We start from the raw sequence: 25,565 nt of genomic DNA, 5'->3' as shown, positions 1-25,565 counted from the left end.
GTTGGGGTAGGCCATCATTGGGGGGCGGCAGCGTAGCCTAGTGGTTAGAGCGTTAGACTTGTAACCGTAAAGGTTGCAAGATCAAATCCCTGAGCTGACAAGGTACAAATCTATCTTTCTGCTCCTGAACAAGGCAGTTAACCCACTGTTCCTAAGCCGTCATTGAAAATAGGAATTTGTTCTAAACTGACTTGCCTAGTTAAATAAAGTTTTTAAAAAAATGTAAGTAAGAATTTGTTCTTAACTGACTTGCCTAGTTAAATAAAAATAAAAATCTCCTCTAACCAAAGCTAATTGTATTTTTTTCTGTTAATAATGTAAAATTAACAGCCATACAGAAAGACTCATGTGAAGGAGAAATTACAGAGGAGGAACTTCTTGATGCAATTAAAGCCTTTATGTCCGGGAAAACTCCTGGGCTGGATGGCATAACAGTTGAGGTATACCGTTATTAGCATGAACGTCTCACCCTATGTTCAAGAATGGCCTTTTTCTCTTTATTCAGATCACAACCTCTCACTTTCAGTTATTTGAAAAGGAAATCATCTCCCAAATATGGCTATTTTTAAAACAAGCCACAGGAAGTTGGTTGCAATTTCAATTTAATCCACCAGAAAAGACAGAACAAATAATAAAACAAATATTGTGTTTAAACTCAAAAATATTTTATTTATTTTGTATTTAAAGATATATACAAAAAAAAATCTTCGTAAATTATATCATAAATAGGACTGGTGGAGTTATGTCACACACGCAGCTAACAAAAACATATGGACATATCTGCTCAACCCAAAATTACAACCAACTAATTGCAGCATTACAGCAAAAATTGAAGAGGAAAGTGGAAGGGGGTAAAAAGTAAGGAACTTGTCTGACCATTAAAGACCATAATTAGTTAAAGAAAATTGTGATAAATCCAAAAGTATACCAGTTTCATTTTATGACCAAAAAATTGACAGCCATGCCATAAAGATTGCAAAATAGTTGGGAAGAGATTTTTGACGTACCAATTGATACGCAAAACGAGGCCGGATTCAAAACGTAAAACATTCCCAGCTCTGCAGATTTTGCTGCAAAGAGACAGAATCATTAGATAATTTGTTCTGGTACTGTCCATACTGTATGTAGCTTGTTTTGGGTCACAGGTCCAGGAATATTTACCTGGAGCTAACCCTGCAGATAGCACTACTGGGTGATCTGAAAAGTCATTGATCAATAATCTAATAATACTTTTAGCAACAAAAAAATTTATAATTTACAATCTGTAGAAACAATGAGAAAAGAAAGGTTCAGAACTTTTGTGAAACAGCAGAGCACAGTTGAAAAATATATGGCATATAGAAATCCAATATGGATGGTAGATGGGAGGGGTTGAATGGAGCTGAAGGTTGGGACTAATAACAACAAGATAACTAATGTAAAAACATACTGTGTCTGTAAAACGTATACAGGTTAAGAACATTTGTGAAAGAGCACGGTTTGAAAGATATGGCAAATAGAAAGTAATAGATGGGAGAGGTTGAGGGTAGAGGAAGGACAGGAGTTAAAACAAACAAAATAGAACCACTGTAAAATAGACTGTGTCCATGAAATGTATATACTGTAGTATGTATAAGCTGGAAATAGAAGCGTTGTTGTTAACTAGGTTACTCCAATTAGGGGAGGGGTGGTAGGGTTAGAAAGTAATACAGAAAAATACATATAAAAAAGATATGTACATACAGTTGAATGTACCTTAGCCAAATACATTTAAACTCAGTTTTTCAGAATTCCTGACATTTAATCAGAGTAAAAATTCCCTGTCTTAGGTCAGTTACCACTTTATTTTAAGTATGTGAAATGTTAGAATAATATTAGAGAGAATGATTTATTTCAGCTTTAATTTATTTCATCACATTCCCAGTGGGTCAGAAGTTTACATACACTCAATTAGTATTGTTTAACTTGGGTCAAACATTTCAGGTAGCCTTCCACAAGCTTTCCACAATAAGTTGGGTACATTTTGGCCCATTCCTCCTGACAGAGCTGGTGTAACTGAGTCAGGTTTGTAGGCCTCCTTGCTCGCACACGCTTTTTCAGGTCTGCCCACAACATTTCTATAGGATTGAGGTCAGGGCTTTGTGATGGCCACTCCAATACCTTGACTTTGTTGTCCTTAAGCCATTTGCCACAACTTTGGAAGTATGCTTGGGGTCATTGTCCATTTGTAAGACCCATTTGTGACCAAGCGTTAACTTCCTGACTGTCTTGAAGTTGCTTCAATACATCCACATAATTTTCCTACCTCATGATGCCATCTATTTTGTGAAGTACACCAGTCCCTCCTGCAGCAAATCGCCCCACAACATGATGATGCCCCTCCCGTGCTTCACGGTTGGGATGGTGTTCTTCGGCTTGCAAGCATTCCCCTTTTTCCTCCAAACATAACGATGGTCATTAATGCCAAACAGTTCTATTTTTGTTTCATCAGACCAGAGGACATTTCTCCAAAAAGTACGATCTTTGTCCGCATGTGCAGTTGCAAACCGTAGTCGCTTTGTATGGGGGTTTTGGAGCAGTGGCTTCTTCCTTGCTGAGCGGCCTTTCAGGTTATGTCGATATAGGACTTGTTTTACTGTGGATATAGATACTTTTGTACCTGTTTCCTCCAGCATCTTCACAAGGTCCTTTGCTGTTGTTCTGGGATTGATTAGCACTTTTTGCACCAAAGTACGTTCATCTCTAGGAGACAGAACGCGTCTCCTTCCTGAGTGGTATGACGGCTGGGTGATCCCATGGTATTTATACTTGCATACTATTGTTTGTACAGATGAACGTGGTACCTTCAGGCATTTGGAAATTGCTCCCAAGGATGAACCAGACTTGTGGAGGTCTACAATTTTATTTCTAAGGTCTTGGCTGATTTCTTTTGATTTTCCCATGATGTCAAGCAAAGACGCACTGAGTTTGAAGGTAGGCCTTGAAATAAATCCACAGGTACACCTCCAATTGACTTATGACTTATTGACAAATTATGTCAATTAGCCTATCAGAATCTTTTCAAGCCATGACATAATTTTCTGGAATTTTCCAAGCTATTTAAAGGCACAGTCAACTTAGTGTATGTAAACTTCTGACCCACCTGCATTGTGATACAGTGAATTATAAGTGAAATAATCTTTGTATTATTAAACAATTGTTGGAAAAATTACTTGTGTCATGCACAAAGTAGATGTTCTGATTTGCCAAAACGATAGTTTGTTTGTGGAGTGGTTGAAAAACGAGTTTTAATGACTCCAACCTAAGTATATTTAAACATCAGACTTCAACTGTATATATATATATATATATATGTAACGGCTGTCTATCTCTTCCTCCTCATCTGACGAGGAGAGGCGAGAAGGATCGGAGGACCAATACGCAGTGGTAAGTGTCCATGTTTTAATAATATAAACTGAACACTACACAAATAACAAAATAACAAATGTGAACAAACCGAAACAGTACCGTGTGGCGACAAACACTGACACGGAAGACAAACACCCACAAACCAACAGTGAAAACAGGCAACCTAAATATGGTTCCCAATCAGAGACAATGCAAAACACCTGCCTCTGATTGAGAACCATATCAGGCTAAATTAACAAACCTAAACATAGAAACAAATAACATAGACTGCCCACCCCAACTCACGCCCTGACCATACTAAATAAAGACAAAACAAGGGAAAATAAAGGTCAGAACGTGACAGTACCCCCCCCCCCAAACGTGCGGACTCCGGCCGCATAACCTAACCCTATAGGGGAGGGTCTGGGTGGGCGTCTGTCCGCGGTGGCGGCTCTGGCGCGGGACGTGGACCCCACTTCACCATTGTTTTTGTCCGCCTCCTTAATCGCCCCCGTGGCCTCTTATGAGCGGCGATCCTCGCCGCCGACCTTGGCCTGGGAACCCTAGCCATGGGTCCCGAATGGACGGGAGATTCCGGCAGCACCGGAGTGAAGGACAACTCCGGCAGCTCCGGACTGAAGGACGACTCTGTCAGATCCTGGCTGGCTGACGGCTCTGGCAGCTCCTGGCTGACTGACGGCTCTGGCAGGTCCTGGCTGACTGACGGCTCTGGCAGGTCCTGGCTGACTGACGGCTCTGGCAGGTCCTGGCTGACTGACGGCTCTGGCGGCTCCTGGCTGACTGACGGCTCTGGCGGCTCCTGGCTTGCTAGCGGCTCTGGCGGGTCCTGGCTGACGGACGGCTCTGGCGGCTCCTGACTGAAGGGCAGCTCAGACGGCGCTGCGCAGATGGGCAGCTCAGACGGCGCTGCGCAGACGGGCAGCTCAGACGGCACTGGGCAGACGGGCAGCTCAGACGGCACTGGGCAGACGGGCAGCTCAGACGGCGCTGGGCAGACGGGTAGCTCTGGTGGCTCAGGGCAGACGGGAGACTCTGGCGGCTCAGGACAGACGGGAGACTCTGGCGGCTCAGGACAGACGGGAGACTCTGGCGGCTCAGGACAGACGGGAGACTCTGGCGGCTCAGGACAGACGGGAGACTCTGGCGGCTCAGGACAGACGGGAGACTCTGGCGGCTCAGGACAGACGGGAGACTCTGGCGGCTCAGGACAGACGGGAGACTCTGGCGGCTCAGGACAGACGGGAGACCCTGGCTACGCTGGAGAAGAGGAAGGCTCTGGCAGCGCTGGACAGGCGGGAGCAACTGTAGAGAGAAACCGGAGAGACAGCCTGGTGCGGGGGGCTGCCACCGGAGGACTGGTACGTGGAGGTGGCACCGGATATATCGGACCGTGAAGGAGTACAGGAGCTCTTGAGCACCGAGCCTGCCCAACCTTACCTAGTTGAATGTTCCCCGTAGCCCTGCCAGTGCGGCGAGGTGGAATAGCCCGCACTGGGCTGTGCTGGCGAACCGGGGACACCATGCGTAAGGCTGGTGCCATGTACGCCGGCCCGAGGATATGCACTGGAGACCAGATGCGTTGAGCCGGCTTCATGGCACCCGGCTCGATGCCCAACCTAGCCCGGCCGGTGCGGCGAGGTGGAATAGCCCGCACTGGGCTAAGCACGCGAACTGGGGACACCGTGCGCTCAACCGCATAACACGGTGCCTGACCAGTACGACGCCCTCTCACTCCACGGTAAGCACGGGGAGTTGGCTCAGGTCTCCTACCTGGCTTAGCCACACTCCCCGTGTGTCCCCCCTAATACATTTTTGGGGCTGACTCTCGGGCTTCCAACCGCGTCGCCTCGCTGCCTCCTCATACCGGCGCCTCTCTGCCTTCGCTGCCTCCAACTCTACTTTGGGACGGCGATATTCCCCTGGCTGAGCCCAGGGTCCCTTGCCGTCCAGAATCTCCTCCCAAGTCCATGAGTCCTGTGTCTTCTGCCGCTGCTGCTGCTGTCCTTTACCACTCTGCTTGGTCCTTGGTTGGTGGGTGTTTCTGTAACGGATGTCTATCTCTTCCTCCTCATCTGACGAGGAGAGGCGAGAAGGATCGGAGGACCAATACGCAGTGGTAAGTGTCCATGTTTTAATAATATAAACTGAACACTACACAAATAACAAAATAACAAATGTGAACAAACCGAAACAGTACCGTGTGGCGACAAGCACTGACACGGAAGACAAACACCCACAAACCAACAGTGAAAACAGGCAACCTAAATATGGTTCCCAATCAGAGACAATGCAAAACACCTGCCTCTGATTGAGAACCATATCAGGCTAAATGAACAAACCTAAACATAGAAACAAATAAAATAGACTGCCCACCCCAACTCACGCCCTGACCATACTAAATAAAGACAAAACAAGGGAAAATAAAGGTCAGAACGTGACAATATATATATTTGCACAAATATATATAGGGGATTGGAAGTGATGCAGACAATAACATTGATGGAAGCTATATTAAGAGTAATATGCTATATTAAAGCTGATCTACCCCCTAAAAAATAAAATGTTAAAAAGACAGACAGAGAGAGAGAGAGAGAGAGAGAGAAAGAGAGAGAGACTGAAAGACAGAGATGCAGAGAGAGTGTGAGAGAGAGAGAGAGAGAGAGAGAGAGAGAGAGAGAGAGAGAGAGAGAGAGAGAGAGAGAGAGAGAGAGAGAGAGAGAGAGAGAGAGAGAGAGAGCGAGAGAGAGGAGTCATGCAGAAAACCAGCTCCTGACTTGTTAAAACCAGCTCCTGACTTGAGATGACCTATATATTTTTTGCAAATTTGATCTGGTTAATCAAATTGTACAACTGAAGATCAACACAGGAGGAAAAGATTGACAGTGTGAGTTAAAAGACCAATCTTTTAATTGCGCTAACTAGCCAAATTCAAATGTGTCAGCTAGCTTACTGTCTAGCTCTAACTGTTTACTGGTGGTAACCATAGCAACGTGGCCACTGAGGCAGCACCAACAGCAGCAGAGACCCCTTTTTTCCCCAGCAGAAATCAAGAAGAGAAGGGAATAATACATTTTAAACACAGAGAACAGGGAGAACTCGGGAAAATGTGTTTGCCGACTGCTCACACAACATGACTGTTACAAACCTGTTATTTAAATGTTTTATTTATCCTTTATTTAACTAGGCAAGTCAGTTAAGAACAAATTCTTATTTACAATGACGGCCTAGCCCGGCCAAACCCTAACACGGACGAACCCTAACCCGGACGACGCTGGCCCAATTGTGCACCGCCCTATGGGACTCCCAATCACGGCCGGTTGTGATACAGGCTGGAATTGAACCAGGGTCTGTAGTGACACCTCTAAAACTGAGCTGCAGTGCCTTAGACCGCTGCACCACTCGGGGACCATTTTACACTGACCACACTACTGCCTGGCATACAGCTGTAACCAGGCATTTTAGCTACACAACAAAGAAAGGCATCTGCAAGGGAAGGAATTTTTGAGGACAGCAAAAAGGACAAGGAAAACAGGTTTCTGACGGTAAACATGTACCAGAACGGCACTGTCATGGTCCAGGGCAGTGAGGCTGCACTCAGCTCTTTTGTGCAGGGCTTCCCCACCCTAGGAAAGATAGCGGAAACCAAAAAGGACAAGGACAGCACTCCGACCTCTCCCCTCACCTCAGGCACTCCAACAGCAGGAGCCCAGGTCCAGACCTGCCTGCCTACGACCTGCGAGAGACAGGTATGGGTTACTGAGCTAAAGGAACAGCACCCCAACTACACCACCTCCAGCCCAGACACAACTTCTACAGAACCAGATCAACCAGTGCAGGACCCAGCTGAAGAACTCTGTCCAGGAGCTGAGAGAGAGCCTTACAACGGCGCTTGAGAGATAGGGCAGGTAAAGGAGGAGATGGCAAAGGAGTTGTCCACTGGGATTCTCTGCCTCTAACCCTATTACAGGGGCTGAGTCACTGGCTTACTGGGGCTCTTTCATGCCGTCCCTAGGAGGGGTGCGTCACTTGAGTGGGTTGAATCACTGACGTGATATTCCTGTCTGGGTTGGCGCCCCCCCTTGGGTTGTGCCGTGGCGGAGATCTTTGTGGGCTATACTCGGCCTTGTCTCAGGATGGTAAGTTGGTGGTTGAAGCGATCCCTCTAGTGGTGTGGGGGCTGTGCCTTGGCAAAGTGGGTGGGGTTATATCCTTCCTGTTTGGCCCTGTCCGGGGGTATCATCTGATGGGGCCACAGTGTCTCCTGACCCCTCCTGTCTCAGCCTCCAGTATTTATGCTGCATTAGTTTATGTGTCGGGGGGCTAGGGTCAGTTTGTTATATCTGGAGTACTTGTCCTGTCTTATCCGGTGTCCTGTGTGAATTTAAGTATGCTCTCTCTATTTCTCTCTTTTTCTCTTTCTTTCTCTCTCTCGGAGGACCTGAGCCCTAGTCATTTATGAACATTTGAACATCTTGGCCATGTTCTGTTATAATCTCCACCCGGCACAGCCAGAAGAGGACTGGCCACCCCTCATAGCCTGGTTCCTCTCTAGGTTTCTTCCTAGGTTTTGGCTTTTCTAGGGAGTTTTTCCTAGCCACCGTGCTTCTACACCTGCATTGCTTGCTGTTTGGGGTTTTAGGCTGGGTTTCTGTACAGCACTTTGAGATATCATCTGATATCAATTTGATTTGATTTTTATTTGATTTGTCTGTCATCTAGAGGGTGCGGCAGCATAGAGAACAGAGAGAAGCTGCAGCCCCTCACCACCCCTAACACCCCCACTGACCCACCCTCACCCACAACCCCAACATACTGACCACCCTTTACCCACACCCCCAGTCAACAAGGAGGCTCACATGGGGACACCTACTACAGAGAGAAGCTCTCTGCCCCCCCCACACAGCCCTCCCCCCCACACAGCCCTCCTTGTACACAGGCCCTGTGTACCCCAGCCATGCACTCCATATCCTGTCTTTGGCACACCAGGCAACATTAGTCACACCAGCACCAACAACCTGCAAGAAGAGCAGGAGAGAGTAGGCAGCCTGGTCAACAGAGTAGCAGAGAGGGCCCCAACTCCCACATCACCATCTCCACTCTGCTGCCCCGCAAACACTTTCATCCCCGTACCATTCAGAAAGTCAACGCTGACATCACCAGAGGGTGTGGCCTACTCCCGAATGTGCACGTTGCTCACCACCCAACAATCACTCCAGAGCATCTGCACGACCACTCCCACCTGAGGAAGCAGACAGTAGGGATGTTTGCCAAGTCTCGAAAGGACGTGGCACTTGGTAGACAAACACCCCATGCCGCACCGGACAGAGCACCACCCAGAGACCCCTACCAGACCACTGCACCACCAAGGATCCCCAGGCCCCCTCAACGCCCCACCAGACCCAGAACACCCCACAGGCCCCACCACCAGAGCATCACCACCTCCATCGGCACAGCCAGACTGGACCAGGCCAGGCCTACTACCCCGCACCAGACCACCACCTCTACCAGACCAGAGAGGAAGCCCCCTGGCTCAGACCTGGCCCCCCTCCACTCCACAAGGCCCAACAGCAGGACCAGCGCAGCTACGAGGAGGTCCTCAGAGGACAGGAGAACTCTGTAGGATTGAGTGAGATTAAACAGCTCCTCCAATACATCTGCCCTAAACTGCACTAAACGCACACGCGCACACACACACACACACACACACACACACACACACACACACACACACACACACACACACACACACACACACACACACACACACACACACAACTATTGTACTAAAAGTTTACTTGTTCAATGAATAGGAATATTTATATATATATATATTTATATATATATATATATATAACAGAACATGTGTTTACTGTTGTCCTGTTTATCTCACTCTTAACAAATTTGTAGTTAACAACTTAGTAGTTAGTAGTCACTGTATTTCTGACTGTGCTATTCTTTCTTTTTGCAACATGACATCGCTATCAGTTAGCATGTGGAACATTCAGGGCCTAAACTCACCAACCTTTGGACTGAAGAGTTTAGCACTGGAGCTTAAAAAAAATCTTTAAGATGTTGACGTCATCATTCTGCAGGAGACATGGTATAAGGCAGACGTTTTCACTCACTGTCCCACAGGCTACAGAGAGGTAATTGTGCCGTCATAGAAACACAGCTCTGTCAATAGAGGCAGAGACACAGAGACACAAATCCGAACTACAAAATCGAATTGATCCCATCAAAATTGGTAAATATCACATTAGGTTAAAACTGAAAAATAACTTGTACTGACAGAAAAATATGTCTTCCTTTGCGCAATATATATCCCCCACAGAATCCCCATATTACTCCGAGTAGATATACCCACCCTTGAGGAAGAGATGTGCCATTTCCAGGCCGAGGGAAATGTGCTCATCTGTGGGGACACAAATGCACGCACAGTAACACTACCTAACGACCACACGAGGGGACAGCTTTATTACAGGCCATACTGCTTCTAACTGTCTCCCCTACAGAAACAACAGTGACAGCACCATCAACAAAAACGGAAGGGATCTGTTGCAGCTCTGTCGAAAGCCCGGGTCTGTACTTTGTCAACGGTAGGTTACGGGACAATACGGGGAGATTCACCTACAGTATTGCTGACTACACGTGCATTGCTTGCTGTTTGGGGTTTTAGGCTGGGTTTCTGTACAGCACTTTGAGATATCAGCTGATGTAAGAAGGGCTTTATAAACAAATTTGATTTGCATAGCTTAGAGAGCTATTTATAACTTGTCAGAAATATCCAGATCAACTAGCCCGTGTTAGTAAAAAAAAAAGTATTTTGTTTTCTTTAGCCCATAGATATTGCTGTAATTTTTTGTGCACTCAAATATCACATGAATACACATTAGAACATTTTCTTTAAAACGGCAAAATGTTCTTTGTACCCCATGACAAAATGTGTATAATTGCAGGAAATAAAATTTAAACCTGCATAACTTTCTCCACCAACAAGAGGAGCGTGAACGGTTTGTGTCATGAACAGTGCTTGTGCCCATAGAAATAGACGTGGCGCGTGCGTGCAGGGGATGTTCCCCAATTCTGGAAGAGGGGGCCCCGAGTGAAAAAGTTTGGGAACACCTGATCTAATGAGGACCTCCACCCAAGCAAGGTATTTGATTGGTTTGACGTGTTGCACTGCGTCTCTGATTTTACACCGGGGTTCCCACCATTTTTTTGCTGATTTGTGACATGAACTTCCCTGGGTTTCCCACTTAGGGAAGTCTGGTTCTCCACGAGGCTAGCAGCTAGCCAGCATAAACTAGCTGGGAAGGGCTTGTAACCAGGGCCCTGCAGAGACCTTTTAGGGGACAGGTGCTTCTACCAAATGCTTCTGTAGCTAAAATATTTTTAAATGTTGAGCTTTTTACAATGAACAAAAATATAAATGCAACAAAGAGTTTTACAGTTCATATACGGAAATCAGTCAATTGAAATGTGTTCATTAGGCCATAATCTATGGATTTCACAGGACTGGGAATATATATATGCATCTGTTGGTGACAGATACCTTAAAAAAAGGAGCATCCCAAACATGCTCAATGGGTGACATGTCTGGTGAGTATGCAGCCCATGGAAGAACTGGGACATTTTCAGCTTCCAGGAATAGTGTACAAATCTTTGCGTCATGAGGCTGTACATTATCGTGCTGAAACATGAGGTGATGTCGGCGGATGAATGGCACGACAATGGGCCTCAGGATCTCGTCACGGTATCTCTGTGCATTCAAATTACCATCGACAAAATGCAATTGTGTTCGTTGTTTGTAGCTTATGCCTGCCCATACCATAACCCCATCGCCACCATGGGGCACTCTGTTCACAACGTTGACATCAGAAAACCGCTCGCCCACACGACGCCATACACGTTGTCTGCGGTTGTGAGGCCGGTTGAACGTACTGCCAAATTCTCTAAAACGACGTTGTAGGCGGCTTATGGTAGAGAAATTAACATTCAATTCTCTGGAAACAGCTCTGGTCAACATTCCTGTAGTCAGCATGACAATTGCACGCTCCCTCAAAACTTGAGATATCTGTGGCATTGTGCACATTTTAGAGTGGCCTTTTATTGTCACCAGCACAAGGTGCACCTGTGTAATGATCATGCTGTTTAATCAGCTTCTTGATATGCCACGTCTGTCAGGTGTATGGATTATTTTGGTAAAGGAAAAATGCTCACTAACATGAATGTAAACAAATTTGTGCACAAAATTTTAGAGAAATAAGCGTTTTGTGCATGTGGAAAATGTATGGGATCTTTTATTTCAGCTCATGGAACCAACACTTTACATGTTGCATTTATATTTTTGTTCAGTATATATTTTAGTCATTTAACAGACACTCTTATCCAGAGTGACTTACAGGAACAATTCGGGTTCAGTTCTTTCCTCAAGGGCACATCAACAGATTTTGCACGTAGTCGGCTCGGGTATTCAAACCAGCAACCTTTCGGTTACTGACCCAACACTCTTAACCGCTAGGCTACCTGCCACCCACAAAGCATCATTGGCCAATGTATTTCTGCAACAACACACTCACTCATCACAAATTGTAAGCAAGATAGTAACAGTGCCTCCTAAAGACATGATTGACATCGAGAAAAGAGGGTGGGTTATCAGCTGATCATTCATGTTGATGATTTGAAAAAAAAAAATAATAACTAGGCAAGTCAGTTAAGAACAAATTCTTATTTACAATGACAGCCTACCCCGGGCCAAACGCAGAAGATGCTGGGCCAATTGTGCGCCGCCCTATGGGACTCCCAATCACGGCCGGTTGTGATACCGCCTGGAATCTAACCAGGGTCTGTAGTGCCTTAGACCGCTGCGCCACTCAGGAGCCCAAATTTAAATAGGCTAGTTAGCTAGCTCAATTTCTTTTAGTGATTGTGATTTACCTTTCTATGTCATTCTGCCTCTAGCTGCTGCTTGCATCAGCCAACCAGAATTAATATTAATGATGATGTAGGCTAAATCAAGTGTTATCAAATGTTATGCTTCTGTAGCAGTTGATATTTAAACTAGGTAGCTAGCTACACACACTAGACCGGTGACCGCATCTATCAAGCCATGCATGTTTGGACACCTGGTGTGTGCAATCTCCATACTGGGCAGACTGGGAAAAGGCATTACCGGAAGCAGTGGGTTCCAAACAACAATGACAAAAAATGTACACAAAACATTTTTACATTTGGGGGGAAGTTATACCACCAACCAAAAGGGCACTTTGGAGACTGGAAGGGCAAAGAGGCATGTGCTCCGCACTGGCAGACACAGGCACAATCAACGGACGGGGTGGGGGGTGGCGAACTTGACGACCACTAGCGGGCAGTGGGTTCTGAACAACAATGACAAAACATTTATAAAAATGTAAATATATTGGGGCGGGGGGGGCATTGTCATGATGAAACAGGAAAGGTCCTTCCCCAAACTGTTGCCACAAAGTTGGAAGCCCAGAATCATCTAGAATGTCATTGTATGCTGTAGCGTTAAGATCTCCCTTCACTGGAACTAAGGGGCCTAGCCCGAACCATGAAATACAGCCCCAGAACATTATTCCTCCTCCACCAAACTACAGTTGGCACGATGGAAACCCATTTCATGAAGCTCCCGACTTACAGTTCTTGTGCTGAAGTTGCTTCAGACACGCTTCAGCACCCGGCAGTCCTGTTCGGTGAGCTTGTATGGCCTACCACTTCGCGGCTGAGCCGTTGTTGCTCCTAGATGTTTCTAGTTGACTGGGGCAGCTCTATCAGGGTAGAAATTTGAGGAACTGACTAGTTGGAAAGGTGGCATCTTATGACAGTGCCACGTTGAAAGTCACTGAGCTCTTCAGTAAGGCCATTCTGACGGGAGTGTATCAAGTGCATGAAGCAAGACGGTGGATGGTGTTTGGAAGAGCGCGCTTGTTTGAAATGGAAAAGCGTCACTGTAGCTTGTGACAAAGAAGAACATCAAGACGAAGCAACTGCTTTTTAATTGGGATGCACTGTTGAGTGCTACATCCCAAGGGGTTCGTGCTGATTGTACGGAGATTGTGACAGCCGGTTAAATGGCGTCCCTTGACAAGGCAAGAACAAGATGTATGTCAGGAGAAGTGCAGTATTATCATAAGGAGATGTATACTTGGAATACGGAGGAGGAATAGAGGGAAAAAGAGAGACAGAGGAGGTCTAAGAGAGAGAGGGAGGAAGAGGGTGAGCTTGAGTCGGTTAAAAATGGCCGAAAAAAGGGAGACAGGAGGAGAAATGGAAATGAATGAGGTCGACGTATCGGAGGTGGTAGGTGTGGTGAAGCTCTCGGAGCCCGAGGCTTGCACCGAGGGTCAGGATAAATATGAGTTTGTGACAGTAGGAGTGAAGTGTTTGGAAAAAGCTGACCCTTGCCTTTTGGCTGATCCATTTGTGGTTTCAGGGTGGGTGAAAACAGAGTTGGGTGCTGTGGAATCGGTGAGGGTAACAGAAGTGGTCTTGTGATAATTCTTTGTGTTTCTGCTGGTCAGAGGGAGAAGGCGCTCCACATTAAACGAATGGGGAAATAAATGGGAACTGTTTTACTTTCAAGAAAAGGGCACCATTGAAAGGAGCTGAAGGGGAAGATTCCCGGTGTTTGTGATGCTCGTTGTTTGGTGCGACTTAAGACAGGGTGGCATGAGTGGTGAAACAGAAGAGTCATTGTCTGTTCTTTTGAGTTTTGATGTTGAGTCTTTGCCCGACAAAGTGATGTTAGGATATATAAGTTATCCTGTATGAGCTTTTGTGCCGAATACGTTACATTGTTGTAACATTGGGCAAAGTAGTGGTATGTGTCAATTGTAGGGGTGCCCATGGGGCTGGGGATCAGAAATGTCCATGCGAGAGAGGCAGGTTGAGGTTTCCAGGGTTAGAGTAGTGCAGAAGTTGTCATATGCTGAGGCAGTGAAGAAAGGCGAGGAAGATGGGGCAAGTGGGAGGGATCCTGGCGGGAGTGGTGTAAGTAGTAGATCTGTACCAGTAAAAGGGATACAGTGCCTTGTAAAAGTATTCACAACCCCTTGGCGTTTTTCCTATTTTGTTGCATTGCAACCTGTAATTTAAATGGATTTTTATTTGGATTTCATGTAATAGACATACACAAAATAGTCCAAATTGGTGAAGTGAAATGACCAAAAATTACTTGTTTCAATTTTTTTTTATACATTTTAAATGGAAAAGTGGTGCGTGCATATGTATTCGCCCCCTTTGCTATGAAGCCCCTAAATAAGATCTGGTGTAACCAATTACCTTCAGAAGTCACATAATTAGTTAAATAAAGTCCACATGTGTGCAATCTAAGTGTCACATGATCTGTCACATGATCTCAGTATATATACACCTATTCTGAAAGGCTCCGGAGTCTGAAACACCACTAAGCAAGGGGCACCACCAAGCAAGCGGCACTATGAAGACCAAGGAGCTCTCCAAACAGGTCAGGGACAAAGTCATGGAGAAGTACAGATCAGGGTTGGGTTATACATTTTTTTATCAGAAACTTTGAACATCCCACGGAGCACCATTAAATCCTGTCACGCCCTGATCTGTTTCACCTGTTCCTGTGATTGTCTCCACCCCCTCCAGGTGTTGCTTATTTTCCCCAGTGTATTTATCCCTGTGTTTCCTGTCTCTCTGTGCCAGTTCGTCTTGTATGTTAGTCAAGTCAACCAGCGTGTTTTTCCCCATACTCCTTTTGATAGTTTCTTTTTGATAGTCTTTCTGGTTTTGACCCCTGCCTGACTCTGGACTTCTTTCCCGCCTGCCTGGTCATCCTGCCTGCCCAGACCTTGATTCTGCCTGCCCTTTGGTATCTTTTGGACTCTGAACTGGTTTTGACCCTTTTGCCTGTCCATGACCATTCTCTTGCCTTCCCCTATTGGATTAATAAATATTGTAAGACTCCCAACCATCTGCCTCCTGTGTCTGCATCTGGGTCTCGCCTTATGTTATGATAAAATCATTATTAAAAAATGGAAAGAATATGGCACCACAACAAACCTGCCAAGAGAGAGCCGCCCACCAAAACTCACAGATCAGGCAAGGAGGGTATTAATCAGAGAGGCAACAAAGAGACCAAAGATAACCCTGAAGGAGCTGCAAAGCTCCACAGCGGAGATTGGAGTATCTGTCCATAGGACCACTTTAAGCTGTACACTCCACAGAGCTGGCCTTTACGGAAGAGTGGCCAGAAAAAAAGCCATTGCTTAAAGAAAAAAATAAGCAAACGCGTTTGGTGTTCACCAAAAGGCATGTGGGAGACTCCCCAAACATATGGAAGAAGGTACTCTGGTCTGATGAGACTAAAATTGAGCTTTTTGGCCATCAAGGAAAACGCTATGTCTGGCGCAAACCCAACACCTCTCATCACCCTGAGAACACCATCCCCATATTTTTAATCGTCAGGGACTGGGAAACTGGTCAGAATTGAAGGACTGATGGATAAATACAGGGAAATTCTTGAGGGAAGCCTGTTTCAGTCTTCCAGAGATTTGAGACTGGGACGGAGGTTCACCTTCCAGCAGGACAATGACCCTATGCATATTGCTAAAGCAACACGAGTGGTTTAAGGGGAAGTATTTAAATGTCTTGGAATGGCCTAGTCAAAGCCCAGACCTAAATCCAATTGAGAATCTGTGGTATGACTTAAAGATTGTTGTACACAAGTGGAACCCATCCAACTTGAAGGAGCTGGAGCAGTTTTGCCTCGAAGAATGGGCAAACATCCCAGTGGCTAGATGTGCCAAGCTTATAGAGACGTGCCCCAAGAGACTTGCAGCTGTAATTGCTGCAAAATGTGGCTATACAAAGTATTGATTGTTGGGGGGTGTATAGTTATGCACGCTCAAGGTCTGTTTTTTTTGTCTTATTCCTTGTTTGTTTCACAAATATTTTGCATCTTCAAAGTGGTAGGCATGTTGTGTAAATCAAATGATACACCCCCCCAAAAATCCATTTGAATTCCAGGTTGTAAGGCAACAAAATAGGAAAAATGCCAAGGGGGTGAATACTGTCATATGCCACTGTAGGCCAACAAGTGATATGTTTCAGTTAGATAGGGTTTATAGCAATGGTTATCAACTGTACTGCAGGGATGGAATATAAGTTGCAGAAAATTGTGGTTGTGGTTGCAGCCGCAGAGAGGTATTTGTGTGTGCGCGAGACTTGACATCAGAAGAGTTAAACGGTGTGTTAAGTGGTGGTGTCCCATCCTTTCAGGTTGTTGGCCTGCGGTAGGACTAAATAGATTTAAATAGTGGAGTAGGGTGGTGTTATTTGTATTTTAAAAAAGTGAGTGTAGTAGTGTTAGATGGTAGGGTATTTTTTTTTCAAGCAAAGAATAAGGGAGTTGTACTGCCAATGTTTTTCTATGGAGATCGCATGTCTGTGTGTTCAATTTTATACACCTGTCAGCAACAGGCGTGGCTGAAATAACCAAATCCACTCATTTGAAGGGGTATCCACATACTTTTGGTGATGTAGTGTGGGTATAGCGCCTCCCACATTACCCCATTGAAGTTGAAATGTAAAATAGGTAAGGTAAGGTTATGGTTACGGTATGGACGTCCCAAGGAGCCCAGATAGCACTTAACATTCCTTCTTTGAGGACATATTTCCATTATAGTGTCACTCCACTATCTTGTCAATATAAAATAACATCTTTGTTATACCATATTGGCTGGATGCAAATTGTGTATGGAACACTGCCTCCTGCAGGTTGTATGACGTATTACCTTTATGTTCAGCATGTGCGAAATTAATTTCGTTGACTTGCTATAAACACAGCCAGACATCAGACAGCTAATGAGAATGAAATGAGATGGCAAGATAATGCTTATTTTACTCCAAGACAGTCCATTGGTCAGAATAAATATTCGTTTAATTAACCTAGACATTTGGAAATCCGATGTAAAAAAAGAAAAAAGAAATGGTAAACACGGTGACAGGGCGCAGACATTTTGGAATGTACCAACTAAATCGTGAAAAAGTGGAGAATAAAACGTATATATTTATATTTCTGCATTGTTACATAAGTTATTAATTGCATGGTAAACAATAACTATAATTAGTCAATGTGTAATAGTTTGCTGTGCTTCTAACAAACCCGCCACAGCGAAAGCAGATTTTTTCTTCGCCCTTGGTTCTCGCAGTAATAGTACAGTCAGGGGGCAACATGGCGCTTGGAAGAATCGGCGTCTATGTCCGAGTACTACTTCATGATATTCCTTCAAAGGGATTATGTCGTGGCCTCATACAATCGGACTGTATGACATGCAGGGTAGGAGGTATATGAATAACGTATTTTATGTATATGATGTCATGGTGCAGTATCTGTGCCGCTAGCGCTTGCTTGTCGACCACCACGGAATCTGTCTCGACTCAATGCCAATGTTGTAACAGCGGCTGAGCAGTCTCTCCTGTCCTGTTATCATATTTATCTATCTTGGAACTACTTCAACTTCCACAAGTGTTGAACTTGTTCAGATACATGGGAAAGTACAGTACAGAACCCGGTTCTGTCCAGATGGCCTACAGCTTTTGTCAAATTGACATCAAAAGTAGTTTTTTGTTGCATTTGAGCTAAAGCCCTTTGTTAACCTTAACCTAATTCATATCCATGTATATGCTGACTACTCCTGTTGCTTCATTCGTTTCAGCAAAAAGGCATCTGCTGTCAGAGGATGTTGTCAAGCTACAAGAATTTCAGCAGCGGAAACTGGCAGTGGCTCATCAAGTGTCCGGATCAAAAAGTAGGCTACTGATTCTGATATGACCTTAATGTTTGGATCTAATACTACCGTACCACAACTACTACTTTTGAAGTTGACAGACCCATGTTATATTCTCCAGGTCATTATTTTGAGGTATTTAATCAGAAGCTGATGAAGAAACAGCTCATATTGAAGGATGAGTTAAAGCTGCTTCTACACCTTTGCCAATCTGCAGAGGACATGGTCACAGCCAGAGGTGCCATCTACAGGTATGGGTCACACAGTGAGATACTAGTTTCTTGCTAATGCATTGTGGCCACTGGCCAGATGATTGAGAGTATTTCATACTTCACATATTCAGTGGTGTCAAACTCTATCCTGAGTATGCTCACAATTAGCTGTCAAGTCTCCTCAACTGTGTTAGGGACAGATAAAGCATAAGTTTGAAATAGTTTTAATGCAATCTTGTAGTTTGACTAATGCTGGTAGTCTGGGGCTCCGTAGTGGCGCAGCGGTCTAAGGCATTGCATCTCAGTGCTAGAGTTGTCACTACAGACCCTGGTTCGATTCCAGGCTGTATCACAACCAGCCATGATTGGGAGTCCCATAGGGCGGCACACAATTGGCCCAGCGTCGTTCGGGTTTGGTCGGGGTAGGCCGTCATTGTAAATAAGAATTTGTTCTTAACTGACTTGCCTAGTTAAATAAAACAAAATTCAGTTGAAATTCGTAATGGTTCTGTGTTTGTATATGTTTGTGTGTTCTGCTGTCTAGGTACCATGAGGAGAACAGTAACGTAGCATTTGGAGAGTTTAAGTTTGGTCCTCTCTTCATGAGGCTGTGCTATGAACTGGGGCTGGAGGAGATGGCTGCTGCCACACTGACAGACAAGGTAACAATCTATTAATATGCAGTACTTAGACTACATTAATAATTTGTCAGGGAATAATCAATAATCTCTGAATAAACTAAGATTAACAAGTGCTATAGAGATCATGATGTACTTCTATTAGTGCAGTCCCATAGACTAGGGCATTGATTGAAGTTTACACATACTCTAGTTGGTCAAGTTGTAAATATACTATCTCCTTTCTCTAACAGGATTTGAGAGGATTCTTCTCGGACTCAACCTCCTTCAATATTGCCATAGACATGCTGTTTATGAAAGGATTATATGAGAGTAAGTGACATCCTTTTAATAATAAAAGCCAGCAGACATTCAACAAGAAAAGGTATATTTATAGATGACTGAACCCTGTCCATACTACTAGGTGCTCTGGATGTACTGCGAGACATGAAGAACCAAGGTGTGCCATTCAACAAGGACACATTCACATTAGCAACTGGTACTTGCTATAAACTGGTGAGGATTTGTCCACCTTGTAGACATTGTATTGTTCCACCCTGTAGACCTTTTCAACTGCCAAAACAGAAACACGTTCTAAATGCACGCACAACCAAGAGGTTCCAGAGCAAACGTCCAGTGCTGCATCGCGCCATAATTGATAGCTAGTTAGCTAATTAGTTGGCCAGCTAGCACAAAATAACAAGTTCATATTACCTGATTCAACCAAAAAACAGAACAAAGGTGTCATATACACAAATTGACTTGCTTCCAGAGAGACACTAAACAAAATCCTCAGACAGTGTTTATTTCCAGTTCATTCTCTTCTTGCTTTGGTGGTGTTAGCTAGCTGCCTTTGGCTAGCACGGCAAATAACTACAGAGCTAGCGTGACGTGAAGGTAGAGAAAGATCAGCGTATCTTGTTAGCCAGCTAGATAAGTTGTTGGCTGTCGTGAGAGAAATTAATCTAACTAAACTAAATGTAGCTAGCATACGAGTCCAATGTAAACATTGGACATCAAATGTTAGCTAGCAGCAGTAATTACACACTATATCAACCCCTCACCAATCTCTCTCCTAGCTCTTCTTCTGCTTCCTCCAAAACACAACTATATTATATCCAGGTGTGTATTGCCTACTTAGTTTCAATTAAGAAGCATACTTTGGTTTTAATGAACCTCTAGCTTGTGCTAGGCATGTATTATCGACCTCACCTTTACGAGACCTAGCGAGTGGTTTGTTTACATGTCGTAAAACTAAACTATAATACAAATTCTTGTGCTGACACCTTATGGTGATAATGTTGAACTGCATATAATTACACCAGGATGATGTCATCCGTATTAAGGTTTACCATCATTAAAAGGTTTTGATGGCGGCATGTAGCTGTAGAAGTCAAATCTGCTATCCTTCAACATGGTGATCCTCATTAATTGTCTGATGAAGAAGAAAAACCCACACAATGCTCTTGCCCGTATCAGACTTATTTTCTTTCAAGTTATTAGCAAATGATTCCCACACACATAAGTTCTGAGATGTGTGAGGGCTTTTCCTATTTCTAATAGTATCGTTTCAAATGGAAAAAACATCTCAATAAAATGTAAACAATGTGTGAGGATTTGCTAATCCTGTTTCAGTATAGAAATGACAAGCCACGTGTACAAGTGTATTGGACATGCTCACGAGGCCAATACATTGAGCATGCATGGCATTAATGATTTCACATCCACTGTAAGCGACCGAACCAAAAGTGTCGATTACGGATAGTGGAGGCAAGAGAAAAATACCCTAGAGAATGACCACAGTGAAGGGTCACTTTTACATGGGCTGCAAAGTAGCCATGTAATGTATGCTCTATCCCTGTATGTGCGGCAGGTAGCCTAGTGGCTAGAGCGCTCCGGTTGCTGGTCCGAATCCCCGAGCTGACAAGGTCAAAATCTGTCATTCTGCCCCTGAACAAGGCAGTTAACCCACTGTTCCCTGTTAGGTTGTCATTGTAAATAAGAATTTGTTCTTAACTGACTAAATAAATAAGTTAAATACATTTGAAATTAAACAAAATGGCTGACCGGACCGGGTCGAAAACCCTAATCAAATTACACTTTAAACGAGTATGCCAACCACTGGAGAAGAAGGGTAAATGAGTGTAGCAGAATGAAGCAAATCGTCGCAGATTTGCAGGAGATCCTCTCGCGTCTGAGATGCTTACGGTATTAAAATATAGATCCATTCATGATAGACAGGAGGACACACTACTTCAAGTCTCAGTGGCAACTAGAACTCACCTGCAGCTCACCTCTGCTACAGTCACATCCCTTCTATGCTGCCAACAGTATAACTCAGCCACTGACTGTGTGATCTGAGTCAAAATGAAATAGCTAGATTGACTCAGTTTACACAGTTTGCTCTGCTGGCTGCTGAAGTTAATGCAGAGAAGGAGGTGGCCAGTGAGTGTAGCAGCTAAGGGGTGAGTGTTCCTCGATTCCTCTCGTCACCTCCTTCTCAACACCCATTGGAGAAGAAGGTCAAAGGGGAGGGACCTTGAACCTTCTCCTCCAATACAGTTGTGACACAATACAGGACGCGAGTAGTCTAATCGGGGAAAGACAATGCCCTGGTAGCCATCGTGTGGTGATGTCACCTATCCTGAGACCTAAAGTATTGTTATTCTAGCCCAACCAAGATCATGGTTTTGGTAGGATAATGGACGCTGCTTTGTGGGTATGAAGTGCTGTTGTGGACAGAGATTGCATCCTAGGTCAGCCATACAGGGATTTGTTACACCCACAGTAATGATCAAGAATATTGTCATAGTTCTCTCTTTGGGACTGGAAATGTGTTCATTAGCGAATTTGGTCAACAAAAGAATGAATTGCTTATTTGCTACGTGAGGTTTATTTGATCGAATAGAGATTTCGTAATGCTTTAGTTGTTAGGAGTGTACTGATAATAAGTAGGACACATGACATCCTGGCAACTTTGAGGGGGGAAAAACTATGCATATTCATGGCATGAGGCTAGTAACATAGCATCTCTCTCAACTGAATACAGGCGGTTGACGTCAACAACCCTCATTGAATTTTCCAAAAGGGATTAGAATAGTGACATGTATCTTATCAGTATATCCATAACATTTGTCAATAGACAGGTGATGTAATGGCCTGTTTTCTGTTTACCAGAACACTCCAGAGTCCTATAGAATCTGTACTGCCCTGATGGAGGAGGGACAGACCAAAGGACACATGATACCCAGACACGCCTACTGCTTCACTGTGGCGCTAGCACTTAGACAGGTTGGTCATCCATCCTCTCTCGCGCTCTCGCTTTCTCGCTCTCATATACAAATGTGATTCAATATATTTTATTTCCCTTCCAGAATGATGTTGAAAAAGCACAATCCATGTTCGGTCAGATTATGAGCACTGACAGCAGAATATGCCAAAATCTCAAAGTGAGTTCTAATATTCAGTCTTCACTATAAGTTTGTAATGTTTCTAGCTCCCAACCTGGGAGCAGCCTATTTGATGTAGTTTTGTGGTGGTGTTCCAGGTTCTGATACTGGCTATGACAGGAGCTGTAAAAGAATCCCTCTTCATCCTGACCCTAGCCTTGGGCTCTAGCAGCACTGTCTTTATCAAGAAGCCTGAATTTGCACAGGAAGTGGTGAGAAAAACACCCTACAAATGGATGTTTGTAATGTCTGATGCATAACCTATACGTTATTATCGCTGAGTCATCCAGTCACAAATGTAATTCATCAATACGTGTGTGGCATCTTTCTTAGGTGGACCTGGTGCGTTTGCGGAGTGAGGGCAGTCCTTTGATGGCGGGTGTGGAGGAGGCAGTGTCCCGTCTCCAAAATGCCGGTCAGGTGACACAACGGAGCCTGGACGAGATGTTGTGTCACACCCCCACAGGGAAGAGGAGGATGCCCATAGGAATGATGGAGGAGAGATTGATCAGCCGGAGGACTCTGAGGCCCCTGCAGTCCACTCTGCTCTCAGAGTGAGGAGGAGGACTAGGTGTATCTCTCAGTATGTTTGAGGGGATCGGTTCGTGGTGCAGAATCGCCAATCTTGACCCCACAATGAGTAGTTATTTGGGATGCAAGGTGATTTGTAGATCAGTGATTCTGTGCAGTTCGACTGCAATGTAGTCATCCTAAACTTTAGCTGTCCCAGTCATGGCCGTCTCACACCACTCAAAAGGGACTGAACAGAGATGGTCTCTGAGCTTTGCTCTCTCTCTCCACCTGGACCTTAGTTATACTGTAACATTCAGTGAAATCAACCTTTCCTCTCAACCAGAGACCCCTCGGTATCCTTCCTTCTTGCTATTTTTGGTCTATCCTAAAATATGCTTTAGGGTGGAACCGATATACTTGTAAGTTCAATGGCTTGGGAGATCCTTCAGAGCCTTTCAGAAAGAACAAACTTCATGGCTGTGGAAAGGCTCCCTTGAATTCAAGGGATGCTCACCTCACATCAATGCAACACTATAACATCAGACATTGACAGCAATGTGTGGAAAGAAGAATGTAAGGTTATGTGAGACACCTGTAATTGTTTGATCAAAATGTATTAAATATTCAATGCAATAAAAACAGTTAGTCTTTTTCTTAGTTTTGATAGCAGCAATATTTTTCCTCTACTTTGCTTTGATTCCTGTCACCAGTTCCTCCTTACATTAGGTAGATGCATTTTATTTTTTAAATTTTATTTCACCTTTATTTAACCAGGTAGGCCAGTTGAGAACAAGTTTACAATTGCGACCTGGCCAAGATAAAGCAAAGCAGTGCGACAAAAACCACAGAGTTACACATGGGATAAACGAACGTACAGTCAATAACACAATAGAAAATCAATAACACAAATGCATCATAGATATACCTGAGTAAGTCATAACCCTCATTATGTATGCCTAAACATTAGCATTACATGCAGTGGTGGAAAATGTACACAATTGTCATACTTGAGTAAAAGTAAAGATACCTTAATAGAAAATGACTCAAGTGAAAGTCACCCAGTAAAATACTACTTGAGTAAAAGTATTTTGTTTTTGATATACTTAAGTATCAAAAGTAAATGTAATTGCTCAAATATACTTAAGTATCAAAAGTACAAGTATAAATCATTTCAAATTCCTTATGTTAAGCAAAGCAGATGGCCACATTTTCATGTTTTGTTTTAATTTACAGATAGCCAGGGGCACACTCCAACACTCAGACATCACAAACAAAGCATGTGTTTAGTGAGTTAGCCAGATCAGAGGCAGTAGGCATGACCAGGGATGTTCTCTTGATAAGTATGTCAATTAGACCATTTTCCTGTCCTGCTATGCATTCAAAATGTAACGAGTACTTTTGGTTGTCAGGTGAGCTGTATGGAGTAAAAAGTACATTATTTTATTTTGGAATGTAGTGAAGTATATGTAAAAGTTGTCAAAAATATAAATAGTGAAGTACAGATAGCCCCAGAAAACTACTTAAGTAGTACTTTAAAGTATTTTTACTTAAGTACTTTACACCACTGATTACATGATTGTATCTTGAATGCACCCACCCATTTAATATTGGCGCTGTAGAGGGCAGCATCTGCAGGACCAGCAAAGATTGTTATAACTAAACCAAGATAAACCACAGCGTGTTGTTTCGGATGGGAACAAATGAGTCTTAGTGGGCAGAACAAGCACGAGCTAGTGAGATCATATTGGGATCCTATGCGTTCCAGCATATTTCAGTTAGGGAACGCCTACTCTGCCAAGTGTGCATGTGCAATACCGCAATTCGCGTTTGCACTCCTAAACAACGCTTTTTTTTTTTACTTTGGCAAAGGGTAAAGTCTACAAAACTTAGTCCACTCTGTTCGTAACATAATTGTAGTTTTAGGAACAGAAAACTTTATTGAGATGTTTCATCGATGAGAAAATTAGCAGAATGTCGGACAAAATCCATATCGGTCCATCTTCTCCCACTGCTGGCCACTGGGGTTTCTCTAACTACCCGCCAAGCGGATGCTTCTCATTTATACATCCGGTGAAATATCTGTCTCATTGTTCTATCTGTGGTACTAGCCTCTGCTGAGTCCAAAACAACCTGATGTTCCGGTTTTCAGGGGAAATGGGATGCCTATGACGCACTATCGTCACTAGTTACCACAGCCACGAAGTCGTAAACACTGCCTATTAATACAATGTATTTAGTTAAAATGTGATTTTAAGCTAACATTAACCCTAAGCTTAACCACACTGCTAACCTTATACCTAACCCTAAGCTTAAACTATGACCAAAAAGCTAAATGTTTGTTTTCATTCGTTTTTACAGTATAGCCAATTTTGACCTTGTGGCTGTGCTATCTAGTTGAAACTGAGATATAATAATAACAACGCTGTGACACAACGAACAAGGCGACAGTCCATCTTACCTCCTCCTCCGAATGTACTATATTGGTTGAACAATGCAGGAAGGAGAGCGTCCCCCTAAAGTGTTTTTTCTTCTCATCAAAACCAGTATCAAAGACAGTACAGTATGGTTCTAGAAATGATGCGCCAGTATATAGGTAGTATAGACAAGATG

The 25,565-nt window shown here is 44.0% G+C and overlaps 1 protein-coding gene across 2 annotated transcripts; it reads left to right on the top strand.

The window, feature by feature from the left end:
* The first annotated feature begins 17,568 nt into the window (after positions 1–17,568).
* Positions 17,569–23,612, top strand: ptcd2 (pentatricopeptide repeat domain 2). 2 transcript variants are annotated; one of them, XM_071363468.1, is made up of 10 exons: positions 17,569–17,720; positions 18,093–18,185; positions 18,286–18,415; positions 18,921–19,038; positions 19,248–19,326; positions 19,418–19,509; positions 22,171–22,284; positions 22,368–22,442; positions 22,541–22,654; positions 22,776–23,612. In XM_071363468.1, the coding sequence occupies exons 1-10, from the start codon at positions 17,609–17,611 to the stop codon at positions 22,998–23,000; spliced, it is 1,152 nt and encodes a 383-aa protein (XP_071219569.1). In that variant the 5' UTR covers positions 17,569–17,608; the 3' UTR covers positions 23,001–23,612. The 2 variants fall into 2 exon arrangements, with proteins under 2 accessions (XP_071219569.1, XP_071219570.1); XM_071363469.1 differs by having other exon boundaries at positions 17,581–17,713.
* Positions 23,613–25,565: the final 1,953 nt, after the last annotated feature.

The sequence above is a fragment of the Salvelinus alpinus genome, chromosome 24, assembly GCF_045679555.1.
Source record: "Salvelinus alpinus chromosome 24, SLU_Salpinus.1, whole genome shotgun sequence".
In the NCBI taxonomy this organism is placed as follows: Eukaryota; Metazoa; Chordata; class Actinopteri; order Salmoniformes; family Salmonidae; genus Salvelinus; species Salvelinus alpinus.
This window is presented reverse-complemented; position numbering and strand designations above follow the sequence as displayed.